Here is a 21,559-nt window from a genome sequence, read left to right on the forward strand (position 1 = left end):
CCGGGGAATTAGGGTCACGTGTAAATCACAGCCCCGGAGTTTTGCCCTATAAGCTTTTTGCCCCTTCCTTATAAAACTACTCTGGTGAGCAGCTGGAGGGACAAGATAAGGTGAGAAGGAAGACCCCAGGGAGAGCCGAGAGGTGGATGAGAAAAAAGTGGGGCACACTTCAGAGCCCCCTCCCGGAGTCCCGGAGTAAGTGGGGCACGGCCCGACAGCCTTGAGGGGAGAAGACCCCCGGAGCCGCTGCGATGGGGAGCGGGGGGCCCGCTTCTTTCTGAGCAGCCTCCAAATCCGGGGCCCGGCCGGTCGTTCCCCTCACGGCCTCCCTGGCGGTCACGCTCCTGCTCCGGCGCGTAAAGACGGATCTTCTGGGGGCCTCTCGGCCAGTTTTTTCTCTTCTGAGCCCGGTCTCCGCGCCTTCCGGCCTCCCGCGCGGGCAGAAACGTCCCAAGGATCAGCCCAGTTATAGGTTTAAACGCTGAGGCTTGAGTGCGGGCGGCGGTGGGGGCGATCACGCAGGAGAGCCCTTGGAGATGCGGGGGCATCTTCTGGGCGCTCCGCGTGGGGCTGCCCCGCGAAGGGGACGGCGAGGAGTTCGCCGCCCGACTCGCGTTGCCAGGCGCGCGGTTGCCGGGCAACCGCCGACTGTTTACCGTCCGGCGTGGGGCGCAGAGGCGCTGGGGCTCGCAGGGCGAGCGCCTCACCCACCATGGCTTCTCGCAGCGCGGGCACCCTCCTGACCGAGTTCAACGCCGCCTATGTGCCCCCTGCCCTCATGCCCGGGTAAGACCCCACCTGCACCTGCTGGCCAGAGGCTCTGGGGAGCCCCCCTAACCTCCTGGCCCCTGCAAATCTCCCAACCCAGTCCCTGCACCCTGTGGATTTGAAGTAAAAGGAATCCCGGAGCATCTGTGTGTCACCTGGCTCGGTGGCCTGCCCGGGGTTTGCGCGCTCTCTGAGCAGGCAGAGACCCTAGGAAGTGGTCCCTGGTGAACACAGCGGAGAGGGTGGGCTGGGGAGGCGACCACATCCCAGCAGGAGTGTGACCAGCCCCAAGATAAGGGGACCTCCCAGGGGAAGGTGGATCAGGGTCCTGGAAGTGGGAACACATGGGGTTTGGGATTTGGAGACACCCAGGTAGGCAGGTTGGAGCCCACGGTGAGAGGGCGAGGATTCCCAGGGAAGGGAGCAGGCTCTTGGGGTCCCCAGCACAGTTGGAGGCGCCCACGATTCATGATTCCTGCAGTAATCCTGTTGTTGGTGGAAGGCATGAAGGAGGCCAGGTGGGCACCTGCTGGGGAATCTGGCAAGGTGCCGTGAGCAGCGGTTAATGTTTCGTGGTGGCGGGAGCTACCCGCAGGCCTGTGGGGTAGGTCCTGTCACAGATCATGCTGAACGCTAGTGGAATTTTGACCGAAAGCTTCGCGGCAGGCAGGAAGATCTGCCTGACCCTTAGCATTTTCAGACGCCAAGTCAAACCCACCTTTTCTTTCTCTGGAGGTACTCAAACGCGGACCGTGGAAGAGGCAAGTCTTAGGGTTCCCTTCCAATCTGGCCTTTTCTCCCAAGGTGCTGGAGATATCCACCCCCGACCTCCTCTCCCAGGGTGCAAGGGTGTCTAATCTTTCCTACCAGGCCACGTGGTCACTCTGGGCAGGGACTGGATTCTGAGGAGCAGCCTGGCTGGAATCAGCAAATCTGTATATGATGGATGGGTGGATGGATGGATGGATGGATGGAAGGATGCAATGTTTGTGAGAGTTCTGCAGCCACAGCTCTCTCCTGCAAACCCAACAGATGGCAAAAATGAAGCAAAGGCCACAGAGAGCAAATTTGCCTGACGTTTGGACTGAAGCAGAATGAACAAGACATTGAGGGGCTGTCGTTGTAAAATCGTTTTTGGAGACCGTGTATCCGGAGGCAGTAATTAGGGGCTGGCACTTATGTAGTGTTAGCTCAGACCATTTGGGGACGGGACCTTTCTGTAGACCTTGGAGAGCTCAAAAACTACTCTGGCTCCCATCAGAAAAAGCTCATGTACCAGGCATGGCAGTTGCCTGAAGCCAGGCACAGCGCGTTAGAAAAGATGACATGACTTTTGCATTTATTCTTTCATCCGTTTGGGCATGGGCCTGGGCAGTGCCAGGTGGTGTGTTGAAGACATTGGGGAGATGTGGACAAACAAGAAGCTGGCTGCCCTGCAGGGCCTCACAGTCTGGTGTAAACATAGAAGTTTTAGTTCAAACCGTCTTTGCAGCCTTGGACGGTCATGTTTGTGCATCACTTTCTGGATGAGGTTTGGTTTTCTATGTTGAATTTTTTTCTTGTGCCAAACATTGACTCAGCTGATACCTCTTCTACTGCCCCGACCCCCTTGCTATGTCCTGCCCATGTGTCGAGAAGGCCTGGGGCTCCTGTAAACCCCTCCCCACTGTCCCCCCACTCCGCCTGGCACCGGGGAGCTGCGTGTCTCAGAAGCAATCCCCAGGTGTTCTTTCTTCTTGCCACCTGTCTGCATTTCCCTTGAGCCCCCGTCCCCCCTGCCCTGTGCCCTGTCCTGAATTGTGCTAATAAGTGAACCATAAACAAGGCTTCAAGGCTGACCACACTGCTTTGAGCAGCTGAGCCTGTATCCGGGGCATTCTCCTCGGAATCTTTCTGGATGGGATAGGCTCTCCTTGCGGATTCCTAGCAGCAAGGAATGCATCGGGCTGGCTTATGTTTCTAAATGTTATCTCTTTGGCAATTTTGTTAACTTGATGAAAGAAGCCAAGATTCCCAGCCACACTTGGATAATTATTATTTTGGTGTGTCTTTTCAAACATAATCACAGGATTTTAAACCCAACCAGTCTAACATGCAAATCACGCCTCCCCCCACCTTGCCAGTTTTATTCACAGAGGCGGAGAATTTTCCCGCTGGTAAGGACCTTGGAGGTATCTAGCCCAGCCCCCTCCTGTTCCAGATGGGGTCACTGAGATCACGTGTGTGTGGGGGGGCATGACTTGCCTGGGTCCCACGCTGGTGATGGTAAAGCTGGGCTGCGTATCCAGCAAGTCAGCTGCTGAGCTAGGTCCTGGTGCCTTCAACATCTGGACTCTGGGAAGCGGATGTGCCTCAACTGGTAGAGCATCCGCCTACTACATGGGAGGTCACGGGCTCACACCCAGGGCCTCCTGACCCATGTGATGAGCTGGCCCTTGCTCAGCGCTGATGCACGCAAGGTGTGCCCCGCCATGCAGGGGTGTCCCCCGCGTAGGGGAGCCCCATGCATAAGGAGTGTGCCCCACAAGGAGACCTGCCCTGCGCAAAAAAAGCGCAGCCCACCCAGGAGTGGCACCACGTACATGGAGACTGACACAGCAAGATGACGCAACACAAAGAGACACAGATTCCCAGTGCTGCAGAGAATGCAAGCAGACACAGAAGAACACACAGCGAATGGACACAGAGAGCAGACAGTGGGGAGGGAGAGGGGAGAGAAATAAATAAAAATAATTCTTTGGGAAAAGAAAAAGAAAAAAAAACCACCTGGACTTGCCCACCGTCTAAGCCACCTGCCCTTCCCCACCCTCACCCACCATCCCCAACCAGTCCCACCGTGCTGCTTCGCAGGGTAAGAGTGGAGTATTATTTAGAGCCAGACTCTGCATCGACACTGCCTGGGGTTGAGTCCCAGCTCATCATTTGGTAGCTGGGTGACCTCGGGCACCTGCTCTGTGAAATGCAGATAACAGCCTGCAAACTAAAGGAGACTTAAATCAGTGAATATGCATCAAGTCCGGCACTTGATAACCGTCAGCCATGATCGTTAGTTAGATCTCTACGTGTCGGAGACCTGATTCCAGGTATCGCAGGGACTGCGAAGCCCGTGTGCCGCCTGGCAGTGGGCAGGGAGCTCTCGGGTTAGAGACCCAGGTTTGAAGGCTTTTTAAGAATGAGGCTGAGCTGGGTGGGGGCTTGCGCCTGCTGCTTGCAAGTCAGACGCGGTGGCATTGCTTTGCCTCTCTGCCTCCTGCCACCCCCCTCACCAGGCTCTGAGCCCAAGCACTTGCCCTGCCACGATGCCTTCATCCATGCCCAGCCGTGGCCCCGCTGCCCCCGGTTCCTACCCCAGCCGCACTCACTGCCTCCCTCTGGGGACGAGGTTGATCTCTGGGTGTGAGGGGACACCTGGCATGCTGGCTCTTCCCTCCACCTGCCTGGCACCAGGTGCTAAAGTCAGTGCATTCCATGCTCGCCATCGTCTGGAGGGTGGTCCCACAAAGGTGACTGTGTCCCTTTTCACAGCTCCTGTAGACATGCACGGCCAGCGCTGGGCTGGCAAATGGCTAACGACCAGCTCTCTAAAGAAAAGAGCCCTAATTCACAGCATTTGCCATTTTCCATGGTCTAAAAGCTCCCATCAGAGCCATTTTCAAGCTACCGACAGGGCTTCGCTGAACTTGGCAGAGTAGCACAGGGTAGCACGTCGTTGTGTATCTTTTCCACCGCGCAGATGCGACAGACACAAAGAGCCTCAAGAGCACAGAAGAAAGTAAAAGGCAGGAAGATAATTTGGGCATGATGAGTTTTGAGTATTTATTGCCATGTTTTTAATATAATTTATTTAAATGTAACTTTATATCATTTCATTTTTAACTGTGGCTTAACAGCAGGCCCGCAAAATTCCTAGAAATTCTGCAGTTGGCTCCCTTGAGCCAGCAGAGCCCGTCCAGGCCACCCTGGCACCCACTGCCTGTACCCGCGGCTTCCCCCTCCTCCTCGGGGGCTGCGTGACATTTTCCACAGAGGGGCGTGCGGGGCGGGGGGCTGAGCCGGGGAGGGTTTGGCCGTTGTGGATGCCCAGCTCTTTTTGCATCCCGAAGCCCCAGGCCCTGGCACTGGAGGGGTCGCCCCCAAGAGAGCTCAGTGAAGCGCCGCCAGAGGTTGAAACATGGGGTACGGGAGACCTGGCGTGCCCAGATGTCGGCGTTAGAATGTCTTGGGTTGCTTTAAAGAAAAATACCCCCCTCAGCCCCCATTCTAGAGATTCGGATTTAGTTGGCAGGGGCGTGTTCGGGCGGTGGGGATGCTGGAAGCTCCCAGGCGATTCTGATGGGCGACCAGAGATGAGAGGTGCGGGTCGGAGACCCTCTGTAGCGCGGAGAGCTGACCCTTGTCCTACAGGCAGGCCTGGGAGTTTTTAAAATTTTTTTATCCTCCCCCCCTTGTGGCTTGCTTGCTGTCTGCTCTCTGTGTACATTCGCTGTACATTCTTCTGTGTCTGTATTTATTTTTATTTCTTCACTGCCCCCTCCTTGTGGCTTGCTTGCTGTCTGTGCTCTGTGTCCATTTGCTGTGTGCTCTTCTGTGTTTCCACTCGTCTCCCTTTTGTCGCGTCACCTTGCTGAGCCGGCTGTCCACGGCGCTTGTGGGCTGGTGGCGATCCGCGGCGTGCGGGTGAGCCCGCCTTCATCAGGAGGCCCCAGGACGTGAACCCGGGGCCTCCCGTATGGTAGCCGGGAGCCAGACTGATTGAGCCACAGCCGCTTCCCCGAGGCCTTGGACTTTTTAAAGAAGGGGTCCACTCTTCTTGCCCTCTCCGTGCGCCCACCGCCACATGCTGAGAACTGTGGCACAGAAGTCAACCACTGTGTCGGTTCCCACCCCCGGCCCAGGGAGCAGAGCACGGCCCCCAATTCGAGCCCAAAATACAGACGCAGGAAAGAAATGCCAAAGCCGCGCTCCACAGTCGGGCCCCACGCAGGCACCCGCCCCCCCCCCCCCCCGCGCTGTCCCCTGGAGGCCTCTGTTCACTCACCTGCCTTCCCCTTCGCACTCTGGGAGCCCCGGCCACTGCGTGGTTCTCACCCCCCTCCCGGGGCCTTCTCCCCAAGGCCAGCCCCCCATCCCTCCCTGCACGTCACCTCTCGGCCAGCCTCCCAGGTGGGCCAGGTAACTGATGCCTACGCGGTCCTGAGAACTGGGGGGCGTAAGGGGAACCCAACCCTAAGGACAGGGACCCTCCTCTCCCAAAGAATCATCAGTCCTTTAAGATGCACCTGAGAGACGTTTCCAGACAGGTCCTGGGTGCTGGGGTACCAAGGATGCGAATGTGGGAGGAGCACGGTCTCCCCCCTCCCGGGAGCTTGTGACTCAGATCTAAGGGCTCAGGCACTTCCAACCCAGCAGAATCGGATGGGGAGCCCAGGGCAGGTGGCAGGAGCCACGGCGGGTTCAGCGGAGGGGACAGGTCACGAGGGCCCCGTGAAAAAGGGGGGACTGGAAATGTACCTTGGAGGGTCGTCATGTTGGGGGTCAGGAAGGAGAGGCAAGCCTTTTGGATGGAGGAAACGGCCTGAAAAAAAAGTGCAGGGCAGGCTCTGCTTTCACAGCAGCCAATGGCCCGGCTCGGCTGGAGCAGGAAAGCTGCTTGAGCAAAAGCGGGTGATGAAAGAATATTCTAGTATTGCTGTTAACCACCGGAGGCATCTGGAAAAAATGTGCCAAATGTATGCTATGGACTGTGATTGGTGGCCTGACGATATTATCTCATAATCTGTAACGAATGTTCCACCAGGGTGTGAAGTTGTATGGGAAACATCTGGATGATTGTTTTGCAAGTTCACCGTATCTGTAACAAATATATATTTAAAAAAATAGTATGAGTTGGGGGGACAATACACCAAATGTAAGATAAGGACTATAGTTGGTAGGGATATTTTGACAATGCTCTTGCACAGTTTGTAACAAACGTTTCACACCAATGCAAAGAGTGATGTGTGCTGTTATGTATGTTTATTTTGTAAGTTTGCATCTTTGCTATGCCGTTATTGTTTATGTGTGTTCATGTATGAATGATATAAATGATACACTTCAATAAAAATAAACAAAATAAAATATATTTAGTAAGTGGGTGAGGAGCTGGAAGGCGAGGTTGGCGCTTGTTCTTCATTCCCTGGGCAACGGGGAGCCCCGGCGGGTTTTTCACCTGGAGGGGAGGGTCTGATGAGACTGTACTGAGGAGGCAGTGTTGTGGAGAAAAGGACGCACTGCAGGATGGGGACGTGCTGAAGAGCGACAAGCCGATTAGTTAATGAGGCCGCCCCTGGGGCCCTGATGGCGCTTGGTAATTAATTTCGATGGTGGCTCTGGGACGCGCTGGTGGGAGAAGAGCCGAGAAGGGGCTGCTCACAGCGGCTCTGCGGGATCCCCGCCCGGGGGCCCGCCCGCCCTGCCTCCCGGGTCCCGGGTGTGTTGGGTGGAGGTGGGGGAGCAGGTGCAGCCCCCCCCCCCCCCCCCGTCCCCGCCAGCAGGCTCTGCACAGGGGGCAGCTGTCCTGTAAGGCCTGCCCTTCCCCTCGTGCTCCCACCTCGATCTGGCACGAGGCCAAGAGCCCTGGGCCCTGCAGGCGCCTCAGATGCCTCCAGGGGACAGGGCCTCTCCATGCCAAGACGTGCCAAATAAATGTGAACACGAGCACGCACGGCCCCCCACGCGTGGGCACACCCGCCCCCGGAGGCTCCGGAGGGACTGGAAGGGGGGGGCTTCTATTGGGATGCAAATCTCTTGACATTCAGAGAAGGTGGAGAAGCGGGAGCAGAGGAGGCTGGCAGCGAGCGAGGAGGGGGCGGCCAAGAAAAGACTCACCGGGCCGGTCGCCGTGCTTGGCTCCTTGCTCCGCCCTGCCGGGGTGGCGCTGGCGCGGCCTGCACGCTGCAGGTCAGAGCCGGGCCCCGTCGAAATCCTGGTCAGCACGGGGGGGTCCCCGTGCTTTCGGGCACGTCACCCCTCCAGTGACCACTTACAGGGCACTTGTCGGTCAGGGGCCATGTGGGTGCCGGGGATAAAGGCAAGCAGAGGTTGCCCGGGGAGATCACGCCCTCCCCGCACCCTGGCATCGCGTGGGCCGTGGGCCGGCAGGGGTGGCACGAGGTCTAGGGGACCTGAGCCCGTCCTGGCCGGTGAGAGGAAGGCTCGCAGCAGTGGGGAGGAGGAGGGTAGGGAGAGAGCTCCCAACGAGGGCATGCAGGAAGGAAGAGGGCGGATGGAGAGTGGCAGGGAAAGGAGCTGGCTGGGCAATGCCTGCTTCCAGCTCAGAGGTGGTGCTAAGTGGGGCAGGAAAACTCAGGAGGAGAGGCAGGTTTCATGGACCGGGCGGCTGGGTTCCACATCCAGGAGAGCGGCTGGAGCTGGAGATGCCAGGGCTGACGTTCGGTGACTCTCATTTCGGGTTTCTCTTTCTGTGTGTATTCACAGTAAAGGCTGGATGGATGGGCCAACGGACAGACGCTGTTATGGGCTGAATTGCGTTCCCCCAAAAGATATGCGCAAGACGGGGGTGATGTGTAGACACGCAGGTATTGGAGGGGGACGCCTTGTGGAGATGGAGGCAGAGCCTGTGGGGACGCGGCTGCACGCGATGGAGCCCAAAGGTCGCCAGGCTCCACCAGAAGCTACCAAGGGGTGACGGAGGATCCTTCCCTGGCACCCCCAGAGGCAGCGCGGCCAAGCCCCGGTCTTGGGCTTCTGACCTCCAAAACTGTGAGAGAAGGAATCTCTCTTGTTTTAAGTCACCCAGTTTGTGAAACTGGATAAGTTGTTATGGCAGCCCTAGGATACTAAGACAGGTGGACGGAAAGATGGACAAAAAGGAATTGGATAAAAATATGACTGCACAATAGTTTCCATTTTAAAATGAAAAGCATGGAATTTAATCTTACTAGAAATTGACTGGAGAAACTGAAGTACAATGGAAGACTAGCTCGACTCTAGATAAATGTTAATTCATCACTAGAGATCTTAGTTCCCCAAGGAGCCCTCTAATAGGAAAAGAGAGGTGGGGTGGGGGTGGAGGGAACAAGAACTACGAAACCGTTGCAGGCTTGGAGTCATTGCGTGGTTTTTTAAAAACAATATGTTCCAATTTTAGATGGCACGGATTGGTTCTCCTTCCACCCACCCCCCAATTTTTGTTGCTTAAATTATTTCACTTTGACAGGTTTTATAACATTCGCCTTCTATTCTGAAACCATCATTCACCTAGTTGCTATTTCTAGGTCCGTACTTAAGTAGATTGGAAGCTATGTCAGTCGTTAGTTACATTACTGAGTATTTTTTCATCTTGAATCATCTCTTGGTTGGCAGGACTTTGCCCCCTGAAAACTGTTCTCAAGAAGAGCCTTCCGGTGCTTTATTTCCTGCATTCTCTCGTGCTGGGAAGGGATCGGCTTTCATGGCTGCACGGCCACGCGCGCATTCTTGGGTCACGTTCTTTTCCTTGCAGGAGGTTGTGGACAATCTCACGTGGCTTTTCCTCCTGTGACCTGATTATCTCAGTGTTGGGTTTGGCAGCACCCGATGAACCACGTGAGAAAGAAGGTAGAAGAGGGAAAGCTATTGCTGCAGAACGAGGCTGATGCGGAACCCCAGAATGAGAGGGGCACGGCCCCAGCCACAGGCTTCCACCCCCAGGGCAGGGTCTGACCACCCAGAACTTAGGGCCTGTGGGAGCCCTGAGCGCTTCCTTGCTTCCAGGGAGAAGGTGGCAGATCTTATGTGACCACAGGTAAAAAGCACAGGTTCACATCTAAGCGGCGAGTCAGAAGTCAGAGTAGGAGTCGAAGAAATGGAGAGGGTGGGCTCCAGCTAGCACAGTATTTTCCTCTAAACTTACCAGTCAGGTGTGCCTCCACCACCAGCGTGGAAGAGTTAGTGGGCTCAGAGGCCCCAGAGGCCCTCTGTGGACTCCTTCCAGGCAGACGAGCAAGAAGCATCCCCCCAGTGCTTGTCTTTGAATTCTTAGTGCCCTGAATTTACCTTTGTGCTGCGTTCACATGGAGCACCAAGAACTCTCGGCAAGTCTGCTTCTCTTTCTCGGGCTGTTTTCTTCTAACAAGTTTCTTCATCAGTGCAGATGCTGCAGAGAGATGGTAGGAGCCGAGGACGTTGGATGTGGCAGTGAGATGCTCTCATGTGACCGCAGTTAAAGAGCACAGGTTCACATCGAAGTGGCGGGTCAGGAGTCGGAGTTGGAGAATTGAAGGAGAGGGTATAGGGTATTCCTTTAGAGAAGCAGGAAATAAAAGGAGAGGAAGGGCAGCAGCCGGTGAGAAGGGCCAGGTTGACTGGAGACTGTGGCAGCCTGGGAGAGGCCTGTGTGTCCTTACAGGTGGAGGGGCAGAAGCTAAGGGAGGAAGAGATTAAAGAGGGCCAGGAGGGAGGACAGAGGCAGAGAGGAAGAGGGAGAGACTGCTGGGGGTGTGGGGCCCTGGGCAAGGCAGGGGTGTGGGGCTCAGTGGAAGAGACCGAGGTGACAGAGGGGAGGACACGCTGCCCTGGGAGTGGCCCAGGTGGTCACAGAGGTTTTCACGGGAGAGTAGAACGAGGCCCTCTCCAGTCCCCCAGGAGATGGGGTCAGCAGCCAGGGAGCCAGGAGCACCCAACGGGAAGGGTGGCATGGCAGCCCCGCCAGCAAGGTGCATAAAGGGCAGCCGAGAAATCAGGAGATGGGAGACGTGGGAAAAGGCTATGGCCTTGGCCATGCGGCGGCGGCCACCAGGACAGTGGGAAAAGGCCCTGAGTCCAGGGGAGGAGTCGCTCACCTCCACGGCCCGCTCTGCAGCTGTCATCACTGCTCTGGCTACGGAAACCACGGCACCCGGAAGGTCCAGCAGATGAGTCTGTAGGAGCAGGAACCAGGAGGAGCTCTTCACACTTTGGCTACAGTGGAAGCAACTGAAAGGTCTGACAGCGGCCCCTGCGCTTGGCCTCCTTGCTTTTCTCCTGAAGATGAAAAGGAGGAAAACGTGTATCCTTCTCTAATTCTGGTCCAACACCCATTCTAGTGGTGAGAAGACTGAGGCCCAAAGCAGCCCTCTGAGGAATTCAAGCATGGACTTCAAGGACCTCAGTTTCTTCAGCCTCTGGTGCAGGACAAGTTCCTGAAATGTAGAAGCAGCTGATGTCTCAGCGGCTTCATTGGGAATGTTTCGATTTGTGGAACGAGAACTCAAAGGAGAGGCCATAAAAGCAGTCAGGCGTCTTGGTGGGGGGTGCTGTTGGGAGATGGGCGGTCCCTAGAGCACCATCCCTGAACTTTGGGTGTTGGTCCAAGCAGACATCCCTCGCATTGTAAGCACATCATCTGTTCATCGTTCTTTTGCTGAATTAGCATTTCCTATCTACATGATAATGTGTGGGACCCAGCACTGAACTGGGGATACAGAGATGAGTAAGATATCATCAAGCTGCCCTCGACAAGCCCACAGTCTAGTGGAGGAGACAAAGTTGTAAAGCAGCAATAGCAGTGAGGTGACAATAGAGTGAGGTGTGGCTAATGGAGGTGGTTCTATGGTACAATGGGGACAGAGGAAAGGGCCCACATGGACCTACAAGAGATGTCAAGGAAAGGCTTCTTAAAAGTGATGTTTGGGCAAGTCTTGCAGGACCAGTTAATACTGGGAGGCAAAGAGCAGGGGTTGGCAAGTGTGGGGTGGACAGGTTTGGCATTTCTAATGGCAGAAGGCACAGAGGCAAGGATCCAGGAGAGGGGGGAGGGAGGGAGAGAGAGAGAGAGAGCGAGAGCGAGCAGTTAGGGCTAGAGAACGTCACTACTGAGGTGCAGATAGCTGATGGCTGATGAGGCTGCAGGAGTAGGCAAGGGTCAGGTGTGAAAGGCCTTGAATCCACGTTAAGGAGCTTGACTTTGGAAAGTTCAGTCTGACTGAAGTGTGGAGGATGATTGGAGGGCCAAGGATATGGGTGTGGCTAGAAGAATAGTGAGTGGCGGCGGACTTGGCCCAGTGGCTAGGGCATCCGTCTACCACACGGGAGGTCTGCAGTTCAAACCCCGGACCTCCTTGACCCATGTGGAGCTGGCCCATGCGCAGTGCTGATGCGCAAAAGGAGTGCCGTGGCACGCAAGGGTGTCCCCCGCGTAGGGGAGCCCCACGCTCAAGGAGTGCGCCCTGTAAGGAGAGTCGCCCAGCGCAAAAGAAAGTAAGCCTGCCCAAGAATGGCGCCGCACACACGGAGCTGACACAAGAAAAGAAACACAGATTCCCGTGCCGCTGACAACAGAAGTGGACAAAGAAGACGCAGCAAATGGGTACAGAGAACAGACAACCGGGGTGGGGGGGGGAAGGGGAGAAAAAAAAATAGTGAGGATGCTTCTTCCATACTCCAGGTAAAAGGTGATGATGGCTTGAGCTCAAGGGCTGGAGATGGGGCTACAGGATGTGACTGTGAAGGATGAAGCTAAGGGAGATGGATACCCAAGTTCTGGCTTGGGATGTTGGGGTGGTTTGGAGCTGTATGTACCCCAGAAAAACCTGTTCTTAAACGTACTCCATTCCTGTGGGGGTGAAGCCATTGTAGTAGGACCTTTTGATGAGGCTCCTTCAGTTAAGGTGTTTCTCACCTCAGTCAGGGTGAGTCTTGATCCTATTCCTCGAGTCTTTCATAAGCAGAATGAAATTCAGACAGAGAGCGAGAGAGAAAACCTTGGGAAGCAAGAAGCTGGAGGTCAATGGAAACTGGAGAAGGGAGAGGCCAGGAGAGCGGCCATGTGCATTGCCATGTGACAGAGGAACCAAGGACCAAGGAGCACTGGCCGCCAGCCCAGACCACCACTCTTTGGGAAGGAAGCATCACCTTGATGATGCCGTTGAGTTGGACTTTCACCTAACCTCAAAGTCATGAACTAATAACTCCTCATTGATTAAGCCACCCATTGCGCGGCATTTGCTTGCGCAGCCAAGGAAACTTAAAACAGCCAACTGGGAGTGCTCTTCACCACGGTGGGGAATCGAGGGCTGGGGGGTGGGGGTGCCAAGATAATGCCTGGGGGACTTTCCATGTGAGCTGTCTAGAGGGCAGTTGCATACAGGAGTCTGTAGCCTTGAGTGGAGTCTGGGCCGGGGGTGTAGACCAGGGGTCACCTGCACCCAGGCGATGGGTAAGGCCGTGACTGGACTTCATCACCCAGGAAGACTGTGTGGAGTTATAAGTGGCCCAGGATGCACCCCAGAGGGACGGCGGCACTGAAGAGGAGGACAGAGGACGAGGCTCATGAGAAGACACCGAGAAGGAGGAATGGTCCGAGGCGTGGAAGGGAAACCCCAGGGTGTGGGAGAAAGGTGCTGGTCAAACCAAGGGAGGTGCTTCCTGAAGGAGAAGGTGAGGCGCGCCCGGCACGGCAGGGGGTCGAGTGAGATGAAAGTGTGAAAGGGCCCCCTGGGTTTAGCAGCGACAAGTTGATCAGGGACTGTGCCCAGAGCAACTTCCATGGCATGGTGGGGGCAGAGGCCTGACTTCAGGAGGGCGGGGAGGGAAATCTCAGAATCGGGCCCATCTCAAAAGCTTTGCTCTTGCTGAAAGTCCGAGGCTCGTGCTCCAGAGTGTTGCCAACTTAGTCCCCTGGCGTCGCCGAAACCAATCTTGAGAGTGCCCCAGTCTGCTTGTGCTCCCAGCGTCTCCAGGGGCCTCCTCCTGCCCGTCTCCTGTCCCTCTCGCTGGGACCTCTTGGTGGCACAGGGTGATGGAGCTCCCATCAGCTTTTTTTTTTAAGATTTATTTTTTATTTATTTCTCTCCCCTTACCCTCCTCCCCAGGTGTCTGCTCTCTGTGTCCATTCGCTGTGTGTTCTTCTGTGTCCACTTCTGTTCTTGTCAACGGCACCCGGAATCTGAGTCTCATTTTGTTGTGCCATCTTGCTGCATCAGCTCTCTGTGTGTGCAGCGCCACTCCTGGGCAGGCTGAGCTTTTTTCGTGCTGGGCGGCTGTCCTTACGGGGCGCACTCCTTGCGCGTGGGGCTCCCCTACGCGGGGACACCCCGGCGTGGCAGGGCACTCCTTGTGTGCATCAGCACTGCACATGGGCCAGCTGCACACGGGTCAAGGAGGCCGGGGGTTTGAACCGTGGACCTCCCATGTGGTAGACGGACGCCCTATCCATCGGGCCAAGTCCACTTCCCCCATTAGCTTTCCAGACCTTCTCAGCAGCACCCGGTGATACAGCTCTAGGAGAGCCACCACTCCTGTCCCACTTTAATGACAGTGCCCCTACCACCTTCTTCTTAGGTTTCCTCTACCCTTTCATTAAATAGTCACAGCATGTCAGAGCTGAAGGCGCCGCTGGGGGTCCTCAGGTTGCCCCGAGGGAACGGAGGCCTGTGGAGGGAGGGCGCCTTGCCTTCAGCCTGGCTGTAGGAGGCAGGACTGGTACCCGGTGCTCTGCCCCTGTGGAAGGCCCTGGCCGGAAGAGATGACTGGCCTGGCAGAGACTTTTGTGGGGAGGAAGAGACCCCAGGGTTTATCCCCCTTGTCTTTCCCCCAAAGACCGGAGCATGTCAGGGCGTCTCAGGAAGCCTGGCAAGGCTCAGACATGCCCAGCGGGGCCCACCGACCTCAGCCTCGTTTTTAAGGGCCTCTGGGGGAGCCGGCCTCGGGGCCCTCCGCTGACCGCCTCCCCCCGCCACTGCAGGTACCAGGGCCACGTGCCCGGGGTGGCCTCCTCCTTCGGCTCCACCTATGGCGACACCACTCTGAAGTACTTCCAGGACCAGCGCAACGCGACCTTGGGGGACAGCCACACGGCCTTCGGCACAGGAGGCCACTTTCCCACCCTCTTCTCCCCCAACCCCAGCCTGGTGCTGAGCAGCCGCGCGCGCGCCCGGGACCGCAGGCTGCACGCCCCCAGCTACACGCGCTTCAACCTGGACAGCGACCGCGCGGCCGAGCTCACGCGCTTCTACCAGGTGGGCGGCCCGGGCCGGGGCTGCTGCGCCCCACACCCCCACCGCTGCCAGAGCGGTCAGGGCAGACCCCCGCCCTGCAGGCGGCCCTTCTGGGCTCCACCAGAGCCCCTGAGCCTGCAGGGAGGCCGGGGGGGGGGGGTCGCGGGTCTTGGGCCTGGGTCCCTGGTCTCCCCCTGGCCCTGGGTGTCGGTGGTGGCCCTCCTTGCTTGACCCTCTGTTGGGGAGCTGGGGAGCCTTTGGAGACGGTCCCGGGTTCGCTTTCTGCCCTGCAGCCTCTTGGCCTGAGAAAAGGCCCTGTGAAAGCCCCCCACCCCATGCGCAGCCCCGGGTCTACTCTCGATTGCGTTTACCTGGACCCCGGCACCCAGCTGACATCTCCCTGCTACTGTCCCTCTAAGAGGGGACCCCAGGGTGGACCCCAACTGCCCTCAGGGAAGAGAGGAGTGGAGGAGGCCCCTCCCCTGCTGTTCTCAACCCGCTCCTCTGGCTCTTAAAGCCTCCCCTGCATCTGGCTCAAATGTTCCAGAAGGCTCTTGCGATGCAAGGGGAGGGCCAAACTACAGGTGCACCGAGGCTCGCCCAGCTCAGCAGGGACAGGACCTCACCTGGACAAGGGGACCCCTGGGCTCTCTGCAGATGCATTATCAGCGTGTCCCAGGGACCCTCGCTGCCTCCCTCCCCTTGCCAATGCCCCTCCCAGCCCGATTCCAGGGACATGGGTGCCTCCGGGTGCCCGGGCAGAGAAGGCCCCTGAGAAAGGCAGCTTCCCCCGGGAGAGGCCCAGGATGGCACCATCAGACCCAGAGCGGGTGGCACTGGGTAGGCCTTTCCCTCCACCTTGACTCTCACGCTGACAGTCCTGGGGCCATGCCCTGGCCAGGAGGGAAGGGGAGGCAGGCACATACCTGTTGAGCCGGGCTTCTGCCAACGCCCCCTCACCCTCCACAGTGTTAGACAGATGGGGAGCCGAGGCTGGTTAGCCAGGGAGCCAGAGCCCCAGGAGCTCGGGGGCCTCCTCTGGGGGCCTCAGGTGGGGGCAGAGGTGGTGGTGCCCCAGGGGAGCCCCCACTTCCTGCCCGGGATGAGCTGGGCCCGGGCCTGTGGAACCCAGGGCCCCTGCATGCCTCTAACGCCTGCTCCTCTCTTCCTCTGTCGAGCTGCAGGTGGTCCAGCAGCACCGAGACCACTATCGAGACAGGACGGCCACGGTGCCCCGGGCCCCCCACTTCGTGCTGCCCGTGAGAGAGCGCGCGCGGTACCCCCTCCCCACGGACCTGTGAGTGCCTGCCCCCTTGTCGCGCACCCAGCGAGCACCCACCTGCCAGGCAGGGCGGGGCACCCAGACCCGGCCAGGAGTTAGCGGGCTCGCCTCACAGGCGGGGCCAAGGGGCGGTTGGGGACCCGTGGGCTCGGGGCGTGGGCAGCCCGGGCTAGGCGGGTGCCGGGAGCTTGAATGGATGGAGTTGGGGAGAGTGTCTCCTGGCCAGGTGCACTGGAGTTGGGGAGCAGCCCCCATAATCTTTGATGGCCTGAACTCGTAAGCTTCCCCCCCCTGGACTCTGCAGCTTGCAGCCACCCTTGAGTGCAGTTTCCCCCGCTGAACTCTTTAGAGTTCCCTCTGGACTTTGCAGCTTGCAGCCACCTCTGAGCGCGCCAACTCCATGACGGCAAGGTGCGGGCGCCCTCTGGTGGACCCAGAGGACACTACAACCAGCCGCGACTAGGTGCCCCCCCACCTCGACTCCGGGGGCAAAACGTTCTCTGCAGACTTGAAAAGACCCTTCAGAGTCCAGCTGTCCATGGAACGGAATAGGAACGTTCCCCACCACCCGCCCCTATCCGAGTTAGCTCGTTTCGCTGGGGCAGGCCAGCTCCGGATGCCCAGGCAGGGGAAGTCCAGTTCCATGCTCACCCCTTGCTTGCCTCGCGAGCCTGGAGCCTCACCACCACCATTGCTGGTAAAGCAGTAAACCTTTCCGCCGAGCTTAAGGGCTTTTAAGGAAACGGACTGAACCTGCACTAAAGGTTCCTTTCTTCAGAGAGGTGGGGCGGCATTATCACCCCCATTTCGTAAATAGGGAAACTGAGGCTCAGCCATGGGCTCGGGCACTTGTCTGGGGTGGCCCTGCTGGTTGGAGGCAGAGCCCGGGAGGGAACCCAGGTTTCCCGTCACCTGATCCAGAACTTTGGGTTAACCGTCTCCCTCTCTTGGGGTGACCCTGAGCCAGCCTCTGCTGGGGCCAGGACCTGCACCCCAGCAGCTGCTGAGAGCCTCTTTCTTTCTGTTCCGCGCCCCCCACGCAGGAGGGGGGGCACCAGGCAGCGCCGCCCAGACCCTGACTGCCCCATGGGACTCTGTGGGGTGGGAGGTGGGGAGGCCCCCTCGGGAGGGCTTGAGGGGGTCTTGCGGCCACTCCTCACCCTTCACCTGATTTGCTCCTCCTGGCCTCAGACAAGACCCTCCCCTCCCAGAGCCCCAGCCCCTTCACTGTCATCACCAGCTCTTACAGCTTTATGGGGTGCCTCCTCCTTGCTCAGCCCTAGCGAAGTGCTCTACGAGCATCACCTCCTTTACTGCAGAACAAAGCTAAGAGGGAGCCCCCAATGCTTGTCCATTTTACACGTGCCCACTTCCAGCAAGGGTGGGGACCAAAACCCCCTCCCAGAGCCGTCCGATGCCCCCTCCGGCCTCGTGACCACTGGATGTTAAGCAGATACGAGTTATTCTCACGCAAGTCCAGGGCGATTTATGGATGCTAAGCTGAGGAGGAGTCCACAGAGCGGGCTGGGGAGAGCGGGGTGCACGGGGCCGGGCTGGGTTCTCCTCAGCCCCCCACACCGCCTGATGGGGGCTTCCTCCCACCCCAGGCCTCCTCTGACCCCGAAGAACAAGTGGCACCTTCTAAGGGTGTCCCCCGAGAACCTGAAGACCTACCAGACCTTCCCCTCAGGGAAGAGGGTCTCCCCACAGGAGCGGCAGAAGAGAGACTGCTACTTTGAGTTCAGGGCGTGAGCCCCGGCTGTGACGTCCGACGGCCTGGGCCCCAACGGGGGGCGGGGGTGGGGGGGCTGGTTGGCAATAAAATCCCAAGCCGTGACCAGCCCGCGCTCCTCTCCTCTGGGTCCCAGGGACATTAGGCCGGAGCAGGATAGCCCCCGAGGGCCCCCTGGCATCGGCGCTGGATCTTCAGGGCCTGGAAAGCTCGGCCCAAGGGACTGAACCCAAGGAAGAGCTGTGTCCAGCTCCCTGCCGGACCACCCACCCTCTCCCCCCAGGTGAGGGCAGGAGCGACAGAGGGGTCCCAGAGCCCCCAAGTCTTGGTGGCAGGCCCAGAGACCCCTGCCTTCTCCTTCCAGTCGGGGAAGACTAGTTATCCTGCTTCTGAGAGGAGGACGCGGTGACCCCGGAGCACTTGCGCTGAGTGTCCACTGCAAGGGAGTTCCTGCTTGGCCTCCACCTCTCTGTCCTTTGATCTGTGCAGTTCCTTTGTAAGGGGAGTGTTATTATCCCCACTGTACTGATAAAGAGACTGAGGGCCCGAGAGGTTGAGAAAGTTTCCCCAGGTCACACAGTTTGTAAGTGAGACAGCCAGCATTTGAACCCAGGTCTTTCTGACTCCCAAGCTCCTGGTTTTCTCGCTCCATGTTCTGCTTCTGACCCACGTGGAGGCTGAAGGTCCCTGGGGAGGGGCGGTGCCCCTCCGAGAAGAAGCTGCTGCCACTGCGTTCCGCCAGACTGGCATGCACAGGCTGATGTGGCACCTGCCCCCAGAACCTTTCCTAGAAGGGTTGGGGAGGGAGTGGAGCAGGACCAACCCAACTCTCGAAGGAATCTGTTTCAGGGGTCTCCAGGTCAGAAGCAGACACCTGGGCGGGGCCCCAAGGCTGCACGCTGGGGGGCTGGGGCCCTGGGGGCGGCCGCTTCCCACCTCCTGTGTGCAAGCCCCTCAGCAGACAGGGGCTGGGAACGGGGTCCTCGGGCCAGGGATTCTCCAGTGTCCCCCGCCTCCTGGGCCCGATCGAGGGGACCCATCAAACAGTGGGGCCCTTGCTGTCCCTAAAGGTGGGAGGCACCTGAGCGTGAAACAGCCTTCGCCGTGAGCCAGGGTAAAGAAGAAAACCCAAGCTTCCACTGGCGGGGGAGGGGCATCTGGCAGCCCTCGGAGACCCCCACGAGGGGCTTCTCGTGGGCTCTGCACTCCCCGACCAGCGGGGCCCCCAAGGGTCCCGGCAGTGGCCACCTGCATGCCAGGGCTTGGCCAGAGACACCCTGGCTGCTGATCCCAAGCCAACCCACCTGCTGGGCACTGGCCAGCTCACCCCGAGGGCCCGGGGGTGCAGCATGGGCCCCCGTGTCTTCTCCCTGGACGAGGGCTGGGGAGCCGGGTGCCACCCAGAATGACGCTACGTGCTCCTCTCCATGCGGCCCCGCGCTGGGACAGGTAAGGGTGAGGCTGGGGTGCGGGGGCCACCGGGGAAGCGAGGGTGGAGCGGGCGTTTTTCCTTATGACCTTCATCCCGTGTGGCCTTGTCCCCTGCTCTGATGCCATGTGGGACTTGAACCTGGCCTTCAAAAAACTGGCCGTCCCGGCTTGTGTCATCGGCAAGTCTTAAGTCCTGGAATGAGCAGCTCTTAATAGAATGTATGGGGGGGGCAGCGGACTTGGCCCAGTGGTTAGGGTGTCCGTCTACCACATGGGAGGTCCGCGGTTCAAACCCCGGGTCTCCTTGACCCGTGTGCAGCTGGCCCACGCGCAGTGCTGATGCGCGCAAGGAGTGCCCTGCCACGCAGGGGTGTCCCCGCGTAGGGGAGCCCCACGCACAAGGAGTGCGCCCCGTAAGGAGAGCCGCCCAGCGCAAAGGAAAGTGCAGCCTGCCCAGGAATGGCACTGCCCACACGGAGAGCTGACACCACAAGATGACGCAACAAAAAGAAACACAGATTCCCGTGCTGCTGACAACAACAGAAGCAGACAAAGAAGACGACGCAGCAAATAGACACAGAGAACAGACAACTGGGCGGGGGGAGAGATAAATCTTAAAAAAAATTATTTAAAAAAAATAGAATGTATGATACATAATGCTGCATTTAAAAAAGAAAAAAAGATGAACTGATGGGGCAAGGGAAAGGCTTTTTCTTTTGCTTTATTTGATAAATATTATTATAAAGGTGAGGAGAGACAGGGAAAAAGCTGTGCTTCCCAGCCGGTGCCCGCAGCACGCGGAGAGGCTGAATTCCAAAGGGATCTCCCTCGAGGCTGCGGGTCAGGCATTTGTGGTCACATCAGCATCCCCAGAAGTGAATCCGAAAGGCGCTGAAAGACAGAATTCCACGCCTGAGTTTCTAAGGGGCCTCTAGTTACTTGGGGCGCCATCTAAACTGCAAAACATCTCAGAATCTCGTGATGCAGGAACCAGGGCAAAGGAATGGGAATGATTCAAAGGGAAACTCTGAGAAGACAGGCCTTCAGCTTCGGTTATTTGATGGGCTGTTATGTAAGCATGGCTGGGCTGGCCCCAAGCGGTCCTGAGCCCCAGCGCCCTGGCAGCCCTTTTGGAATGGTGAGGCCCATCCTGCACTGAGGAGGCTGCAGAGGAGAGGACCCCTGACCCGAGCCGGGCCATTCAGAGTCTCTGCCTGGGAATTGGGGGTCAGAGCTGAGGGCCATTACCTAGGAGTTGCTGAGGGCCGTTTGAAATCAAGGAGAGACCTGACGGTGGCAGGGAGGCCGCGTCGGGCCTGATGTCAGACGAAGCAGGGATTTGTTTTGCAGCATGAAGCCCAGTGCAGAGAGAGGAGCCGGGAGAGGCAGGGGGGCTGGGCAGAGGGGGTGTGAGCCGCCCCGGGCTCCAGGGCTGGTGCTCCCTGAGTTCTAGACGTTCTCGTTCTTTCTGTTTGTTTGCTTGTTAAACCATTTTGGGTGGGGCCTCTTCCTTGCTATCGAAATGACCTGGGCTCTGAGATGAAAGGACAGAAGGTCCCTGGAAAGAGAGGTGAGCCCAAGTAGCCGCTCAACAAGGGACCCGCCGCTCTGGAGGCAGAGTGTTCCTGTGACAGAGGATTCAAAAGACAGAGGAGCGGGAAGCAGATTTGGCTCAATGGATAGAGCATCTGCCTACCACATGGGAGGTCCAGGGTTCAAACCCCGGGCCTCCTTGACCCGTGTGGTGAGCTGGCCCACGCGCAGTGCTGATGCATGCAAGGAGTGCCAGGCCACGCAGGGGTGTCCCCTGTGTAGGGGAGCCCTATGTGCAAGGAGTGCGCCCCTCAAGAAAAGCTGTCCTGTGCAAAAAAAAAGTGCAGCCTGCCCAGGAGTGGCACTGCACACATGGAGAGCTGACACAGCAAGATGACTCAACAAAAAGAGACAGAACCCTAGTGCTGCTGATGGGAATAGAAGTGGACACGGAACACACACAGCGAATGGACACAGAGAGCAGACAACTGGGGGGGGAGGGAAGGGGAGAGAAATAAAATAAATTTTAAAAAAAGATGGAGACACATGGCCAGGGGACACAGAGGCGCCGCCCTCGTCGCCAGGCTGTTTAGACCCGCGACTCCCACTCTAGGAAGGCTCCTTCCCACTCTCAGAGGTTGAATCGGCCACGGCTCTGGTCAAGTTTCTTTCCCACCCAGATCGAGGACTGGTGGCACCTGGGTATTCCTCTGGGAGAACCCCCAACCCCTAGGTCCCCCCGAGGTTGTGGGTGGGGGCAGCAGGAAGAGCAGAGACCAGGGTACCCCGTGGGTCAGTTCTGGAGCCCGGGGGGCCGTGGGAGAAGCGGGCGGCGGGCCGGCCACCCCGTGCCTGACG

At 58.2% G+C, this 21,559-nt stretch overlaps 2 protein-coding genes across 2 annotated transcripts in view; one reads left to right on the forward strand and one right to left on the reverse strand.

The window, feature by feature from the left end:
• The first annotated feature begins 662 nt into the window (after positions 1 to 662).
• On the forward strand, positions 663 to 17,842 carry CIMIP2C (ciliary microtubule inner protein 2C). Its single transcript, XM_058287742.2, has 4 exons — positions 663 to 786; positions 14,471 to 14,744; positions 15,908 to 16,020; positions 17,613 to 17,842. The coding sequence occupies exons 1-4, from the start codon at positions 713 to 715 to the stop codon at positions 17,755 to 17,757; spliced, it is 606 nt and encodes a 201-aa protein (XP_058143725.1). The 5' UTR covers positions 663 to 712; the 3' UTR covers positions 17,758 to 17,842.
• Positions 17,843 to 19,873: 2,031 nt separating this feature from the next.
• Positions 19,874 to 21,559, reverse strand: part of CIB4 (calcium and integrin binding family member 4) — a 70,860-nt gene continuing 69,174 nt past the window's right edge. Inside the window, exon 7 of the mRNA XM_004451484.3 lies at positions 19,874 to 20,059. Within this exon, the coding sequence (XP_004451541.1) occupies positions 20,029 to 20,059 (31 nt within the window). The 3' untranslated portion in view covers positions 19,874 to 20,028. The remainder of the gene's footprint in view (positions 20,060 to 21,559) is intronic.

This window comes from Dasypus novemcinctus, chromosome 25, assembly GCF_030445035.2.
Source record: "Dasypus novemcinctus isolate mDasNov1 chromosome 25, mDasNov1.1.hap2, whole genome shotgun sequence".
NCBI classification, from domain to species: domain Eukaryota; kingdom Metazoa; phylum Chordata; class Mammalia; order Cingulata; family Dasypodidae; genus Dasypus; species Dasypus novemcinctus.